General features: G+C 48.5%; 1 protein-coding gene across 3 annotated transcripts in view; it reads right to left on the reverse strand.

Annotated features, from left to right (window-relative positions):
- Positions 1-6555, reverse strand: part of lhfpl4a (LHFPL tetraspan subfamily member 4a) — a 23708-nt gene extending 17153 nt beyond the window's left edge. For all 3 annotated transcript variants that reach the window (XM_037766507.1, XM_037766489.1, XM_037766498.1), the window contains exon 1: positions 6060-6555. In XM_037766507.1, the coding sequence (XP_037622435.1) occupies positions 6060-6465 (406 nt within the window). In that variant the 5' untranslated portion in view covers positions 6466-6555. The remainder of the gene's footprint in view (positions 1-6059) is intronic.
- Positions 6556-7500: the final 945 nt, after the last annotated feature.

Raw genomic sequence — 7500 nt, forward strand, 5'->3', positions numbered from 1 at the left:
AAAAAAAAATTGGGATGGAATGGAAAATGGGGAATTTTTTTTTTACTTTTTTCAAACATTTTTCAGAATTTTTTCGGATATTGTTTGGACTTTTTTTTTTTTTTTTTTAATTTTTTTTGTGATTTTTTTTTTTTTAATTTTTTTTTTAAAAATTTTTTGGACTTTTGTTGTTTTATTTTAAACTTTTTTTTTTATTTTTTAAACATTTTTCTGATTTCTTTTTTTACTTTTCTTTTTTTAATTTTTTTGGACTTTGAAAAGAAATTTGGACATTTTTCTGACTTTTTGTTGGACAAAAGCCTTCACACATTCACACATCTGGAGGTCAGAGGTCAAGGGACCCCTTTGGACATGGACATGACAGTTTGTCCTCTCCAACATTTAGTGTAAGTTTAGAGTGTTATTTAACCTCCTTCATGACCAGCTAGTCTGACCTGGTTGGTACCAAAAGGTAAGGTCGATAGGTTTTTGTAGATCTTTTAGTTTCATATGATACCAGTATCATCACGGTAGCTTAAGTAGCACCACTTCCATCGTTATTTTAACCCAAACGTTGACTTATTTGTCACGTAATTTCCGTACTGTAATTACGCCACTTTCGTAATTATTTTAACCCAAACAAAGATCTTTTTCTAAACCTAACTAAAGTTGTTTCCTGTGTGTGTCTGTCCTGAGCTTTACATGTCAGACAGACACCATCGTAACAAAGACGCTTTTATCGCCGTACGCGTTCTCTCCGACGGATCGTCCTCGTCGCTCTACGACCGTCAGATTGAGCGGTGACGAGCTCATTTATACAAAGTATGACGGCACGCATCCTCCGGTTGAGCTGAGCAGACAGTGGATGTTTCAGAGAACTTGTGTGTACTGCAGTATTCCTCCCTGACCCAGCTCACCACCGATGGGACCTGGATCTTTTATAGATCACTGAGCTTACAGCTGAGCTCATGCAGCATTTAGAACAGTCACCATCATGATTTACTCGCCGGTTGAGGGAAAAGACAAGACAGGAATAATAAAATTCAAGGATGAATTATCTGAATTATCTGCCGATCGTTCATCATGTTTCTGCTGCATTCACACGATGATGAGAGGAAAGACGTGTTGGTTGGCTTCCTTGTAATCTGGAGTAGTTGAGCATACGTCTGATGCACAAACAGAAGATGTTTTTCATCCCACAGTGAGAGGAAGGCTGTTAGAAATCAACAACATTTCTCAGGATGTTTGTGTTTTCAGAGGAGAAGTGTAAAACTAAGTGTGTTCTCAGTTTCACATCTCTGAAGATACAGCTGGTACTCCATGTGTTAGTGGGCAACACCGGCTGGGAACACAACACAGAGGAAGACGTGCTTCTGAGGGATGAAGTGGAGGAGAGGGGAGTCGGGATGGGGAGAGAGGGAGGGAAAGGTTAGGGGATAGAAGAAAACAAGGTAATGTAGGAGGTGATGGGGAGAGAGGGAAAACTCACTCCACATAACGCCTCGTTCACGCTTCACCACTTCAGCCCGGATTTTTCGCTCATCGTCAGTTTTTGGAGCTCCGCGACAAAAAACCCAGATCAGAGGCAAATCAGCGTTGGCTCGCCGCTCGCCGCTCGCACATCAGCACTCGAGTGTCATGTGTGAGCTGTTCAAAGACGCTCGCCGAGAGGCTCCTTGACGCTTGCCAATGTCTCGCAGACACATTCCAGATATCCAGCGTGCTAAATATCTGGACCTGTCGGGAACTCTGACCACGAGCTGCAGCCAATGAGAGCGTGAGACACGGGTTGATGGTAAACCTGGAGGAGGAGGGGTCGCCTGTAACAACAGGAACTGACTGGATGTGATGCATTTACTACAGGGGCAAAGTTGTTGTTGCACCGAGAGGAATAAAGAGTAAAAAAGAGCGTGGAAACAGGCTGTTTTATACAACATCAGCAACGTGTCTGATCACGTCATGTACCGTGGATTTCTCTCGTGTGTTTTCGTAACAAAACGTAGTCTGGAGACCTCATCGGGGATTCCTCCTGTTAGAGATCTAGTAGTGTTTGACTTCCTGTCTCCGGTCAGTCATGTAGTGTGAAAACCACGACGACTTAAAGACTCCTGATTACAAGACATGAGGTTGTGTAGTGAGAACAGTCAGAGATCTGATGACTTTGAGAGTCTTGTAGTGTGAACTTAGCTCAAACAAGAGGAACGCCATTTGAGCTCTTCCTACGTGTTATGTCAGCTTCCTCCAGAGAATCAAACCTTTGTGGCAGTCAGGAGAGAAAACTCACAGCAGTGCCAGCAGGCGTTAGCTACCCGGTAGAGAGGCTTTGTAGCTGCATCCTCTCACTAACAGGCTGTGTGCTGCAGGTTTGGCTTCAGAACAGTGACGACGTTTACATACACAAAATATTCTGTTTTTTGCCCTTATTTCGAAAAAGACAGTATTCCTACTAAGCTGTTTACATCTCTAATGAAAATGAGATTTTTAGGTTGTAGCGGCTCAGTTTTAAAGCTAGAGTGAAGATCCTGGTATCATAGTAAACTAGAGAACCTGATGAATCCATCGGTACCAACCAGTCAGACTAGCTGGTCATGAAGGCATAGCCATTTTCAAAGGGGTCCTATGTGAATGAAAATAGACCCCAGACCATGGATGTATTAGTAAAAAGTAGGGATGCACTGATACCACTTTTTACAGACGGAGTACAAGTACTTACATTTGGGTACTCTCCGACGAGTACCGATACGAGTACTTCTCTGTGTCTAAAGAGCCTCGTTAACAGCCAGCTGGAGGGTGTGAGCAACACACGGCAGGCTGGAGAATCCCGCATACGAGGCTTTGCGCCGCCACCGGCTCTAGGTCGTCTTGGAAAGGCTCAGGGCTAAGGTGGCTCGCGGCCGCAGCTTTACAGCGCTTCCTGCCCGGACCTCGCCGCACCGTGGACAAAGGGCTCACTGCGTCCTCTCTCCCCGCCGGGGAGGGACGGCCCCCTGCTGCCGGTGCGACAGTCGACCGAGGCGGACTGTCCTCAGTGCGCCCCAACCGCATCGTGCCACCAGGGCGGTGCTCGGCCCACGTAAAAAGGCGCCAGGGGTCTGCGGCGATGTCGGCAACCCACCCGACCCGTCTTGAAACACGGACCAAGGAGTCTAACGCACGCGCGAGTCAGAGGGTGACAGCAAAACACCGTGTAGCAATGAAAGTGAGGGCCGGTGTGCGCCGGCTGAGGTGGGATCCCGGCCCAGCAGAGTCGGGCGCACCACCGTAAAGTTGTACCGGTGCCGTTGTATCTGAGCCGTTTTGAGAGTACGAGTACAGTATCGGACTCGATACCCGATACTGGTATCGGTATCGGTGCATCCCTAGCCTGGAATAAATGTAAATTATTTGCTAATGCTCGATTAAACTCTGTTGGTGTCATGCTACTAGCGCTACTAGCTGCTGGCCGATAGCCGGTTGTTTGTGAACAGAGACGTTAATACATCCACCCCGGTATAGGCTGACAGCGTACAGCCCATGGGTGTGTTAGAAGATAATAAAAGTGATGAATTACAGCCAATATATCCATTATAACAGCCGCATACAGCTAGCAGGAAGCTGTCATACAGCTAGCAGGAAGCTGTCAGAACCAGATATGTACAGTATGTGTCTGATGTACGTTCATTATGGTGAGGAAAATAACTCTGGATTCAGCTGTTAGTTCATTTTACTACTTTTAGGACATGATGATTTAAATGAGGATATGTAAGTGTTCCTATTGGGAAGTTGATTTATATCCTCTGATTTACAGACGTCTCTTTAAACATCCACGGATTTATTGGTGCTTTCAGTCCAAAATGGCGGCAGCGCTACTGCAGCGCCATCTAGCGGCTGTTGTTAAAAAGCACCAGAGTTTCACCTCTTTGCTCACCTCTATAGTCTGTGTGTAAAACGACCGCTTAGCATTATCATTGTTACTAGCTGCTGTTCTCCATGTACGCTACGCTCACATCCTGTTGGTTTGGAAACATGAAACCCGTCTATCGGACGACATTCACTTCCTGTCTCCTCCATCTCTTCATTACGTTTTGTCTCTCTTTGCGTTGATCTATCTTTGTTTTCTTGTGTCTCTCTCTGAGGAAAGTCAATGATTTCTAAAGGTCCACCTCCATCCACACCGCCGCGGCTCCTGCTGCCTTGTGGGAAGGAATAATCTATCCATCAATACCTCCTCCCAGATAATGTCAGCCCTTCCAGACCAATGCACAATTAACCCTCCTCCCACCACTGAGTAGCCTGTCAGTGAGACGCCCTGGAGCCGCGATCTGTGAAATAATCTGTCCGAGTACAGAGAGAGAAAACTCAACATATCAGAACCGCGTCTCGGTGAACACCGTCTCCCACCTGCCACCAACACTCTGCGCCTTTTTAAACCCATCTGAGAGCGGTTTCATCTGCATCACGTCGAGTTATTTAGCCGTTTGTGTGATTAAGAATCCGCCGGGGGGGATTGTTTGATGTCGACTGAGCTTGTGGGAGACACTTGTAGGTTCCACCTGAACTGGTACAACTGGTACCAACTGGTATCAACGCTCAGTGAAGAACGAACACACACACAACCACATGAATCTGTCACATATACATGTAGCATATGACTGTAGGAGAGGAAGACGGGTAGCTGCTTCATACGGAGAAAAACTACAAATCTTCATTTTTAGTTTGTTCCTATTTAAACCCCCCCCCTACCACAGCCTTTACATGGACTTTGTTCCAGCTGTGCGCAGATGAATGAACGCGCCGAGCGGAGGACATGTTACTTGAACGCATGTGCGGATCATGCATAATGGTCAGATCCCGCATAATGGTCAGATCCTGCATAATGTGCAGATCATGCATAATGTGCAGATCATGCATAATGTGCAGATCATGCATAATGTGCAGATCCCGCATAATGTGCAGATCCCGCATAATGTGCAGATCCTGCATAATGTGCAGATCATGCATGATGGTCAGATCCTGCATAATGTGCAGATCCTGCATAATGTGCAGATCATGCATAATGGTCAGATCCTGCATAATGTGCAGATCCTGCATAATGTGCAGATCATGCATAATGGTCAGATCCTGCATAATGTGCAGATCCTGCATAATGTGCAGATCATGCATAATGGTCAGATCCTGCATAATGTGCAGATCCTGCATAACGCTGCTAATCTAGGAGGCAGATATAACAACCAAAAATAGAAGCTGTGATTGCTGTGATGCAACGCTGCTGAAGGCATTTCATTATCATAATCCCACCATCATAATCATATATCAGAATTACACTCTGACACTTTATTTCAACCAGCCGGGTGAAAGAGAGCAGGCAGTGTCAGAATGATGGGGGGGGTCTGCAAACCTCTTCATGTAGGAATAATGTCTGGTGGCAGCGATTAAAGCTTCAGTAGTCAGTATATTTTTGGCATCACTGGGCTAATATCCCATAATAACCTTTCAGCATATTGTAATTCAAGTGTTCTGAGAGAAAACTAGACTCCTCCTCATGGCTCTGTTTTCAGGCTTTAGAACATCTAGCTTGTGACGGGAGACTCTGACCAATCACAGGTCATTTCAGAGAGAGAGCGTTCCTATTGGCTGGACAGCAGACCTCAGATCAGCTCTGACTGCTTGTTTTCCTCGGTCTGGGAAATCTTGCAGATGCCGTTAGGAGCACCGGAGGACACCGGAGGACACTGGAGGACACATGATGTTTATCAGGTTACCTGTTTCATGTGCTACTGTCAGGATATAGAGACCGTTTGCTCCAATCTCGCCTACTGATGCTTTAATGACTAAGATATTAATATTTCAGTTTAATAAAAGTCACCAAACTCTCAGCGAATGATCCTGAACGCCTCACAGGACTTCCAGATACATTTTGGGGACTGTTCTTTGAGAGGTACGTTACTGATGAGTATGGTTGTATGGCAATATATCTCCTTACTTACGGTATCACAATATACTGAACCGTCACTCCTGTGTCATGATACCTATCGCCGATACACAGCCCCCCTAGTTACTGATGCTCCCCCCATGCACGTCAGTGTGTCCCCCCTCCTTACCGCAGAGCAGCTGCATCCAGGCGCAGGTCTTGTAGACCGAGGCGGTGTTGCAGAAGAAGAAGAGGGCGAAGCAGCCGATGCAGCCGAGGATGAGCACCATGGACATCAGCACGAAGATGGAGGCCGCCTTGAAGGCTCCCGACGGGATGGAGGCGAAGTCGGAGAAGCTGCCCTGGCACAGGAGCTCCGGTCGGAGTTCCCGTTGCCCACGCAGTAAGTGGAACAGGCCAAAGTAGCCGGCCTGGGGGGTGCTGACGCTGTCGCCGATCCAGTAGGGCTGGATGAACACCACCACGTTGATGATGGACAAGCAGATGGTGGAAGATGGCACACAGACGCCGATGGCCCGCGAGTTACGCATGTAGTTGTCATGGTAGAGTTTAGAGGCTTCTTGTGAAGGCAGCATCTTTCTCTCCCACCCCCCCCCCAAACCCCCCCAACCAAAAGCGTCAACCTGGTGTCCCCCTTCTCTCCTGGTGGTCCCCCTTCTTCTGGTCTCCCCCCTTCTCCTGGTGTCCCCCCCTTCTCCTGGTGTCCCCCTTCTCCTGGTCTCCCCCCTTCTCTTGGTGTCCCCCTTTCTCCTGGTGTCCCCCCTTCTTCTGGTCTCCCCCCTTCTCCTGGTGTCCCCCTTCTCCTGGTGTCCCCCCTTCTCCTGGTGTCCCCCTTCTTCTGGTCTCCCCCCTTCTCCTGGTGTCCCCCCTTCTCCTGGTGTCCCCCTTCTCCTGGTCTCCCCCCTTCTCTTGGTGTCCCCCTTTCTCCTGGTGTCCCCCCTTCTTCTGGTCTCCCCCCTTCTCCTGGTGTCCCCCTTCTCCTGGTGTCCCCCCCTTCTCCTGGTGTCCCCCTTCTCTCCTGGTGTCCCCCTTCTTCTGGTGTCCCCCTTCTCTCCTGGTGTCCCCCTTCTCTCCTGGTGTCCCCCTTCTCTCCTGGTGTCCCCCTTCTCCTGGTATCCCCCTTCTCCTGGTGTCACGTTTGTCCTCCTCTATCCGCGGGTAGAAAGGATGGAAGTAAAAGAACAACACATAAAGGTCCCATCGGCTGTCTCCCCCGTCTCCCCCGTCTCTCCCGTCTCCTCCTGGAGCTCAATCAGTAGTCTCACATCCGAATGCTCCCTCCTTCCTCCCTCCTTCCTCCCTCCTTCCTCCCTCCTTCCTCCCCCAAAATCATTCAATCAATTCAGAGATGAAGCGTGATTCAACTGATGGGAAAAGCTCTCCTCTCCTCTCTCTCCTCTCTCCTCTCTCCTCCTCTCCTCTCCTCTCCTCTCTCCTCCTATCCTCCTCTCCTCCCCTCCCCTCCTCTCCTCTCCTCTCTCCGCCCCTCCTCTCCTCCCCTCCTCTCCTCTCCTCTTCTCTCCTCTCCTCTTCTCTCCTCTCTCCTCTCCTCTCCTCCCCTCCTCTCCCCTCCTCTCCTCTCCTCCTCTCCTCTCTCCTCCTCTCCTGTC

Source organism: Sebastes umbrosus, chromosome 1 (genome assembly GCF_015220745.1).
Source record: "Sebastes umbrosus isolate fSebUmb1 chromosome 1, fSebUmb1.pri, whole genome shotgun sequence".
In the NCBI taxonomy this organism is placed as follows: domain Eukaryota; kingdom Metazoa; phylum Chordata; class Actinopteri; order Perciformes; family Sebastidae; genus Sebastes; species Sebastes umbrosus.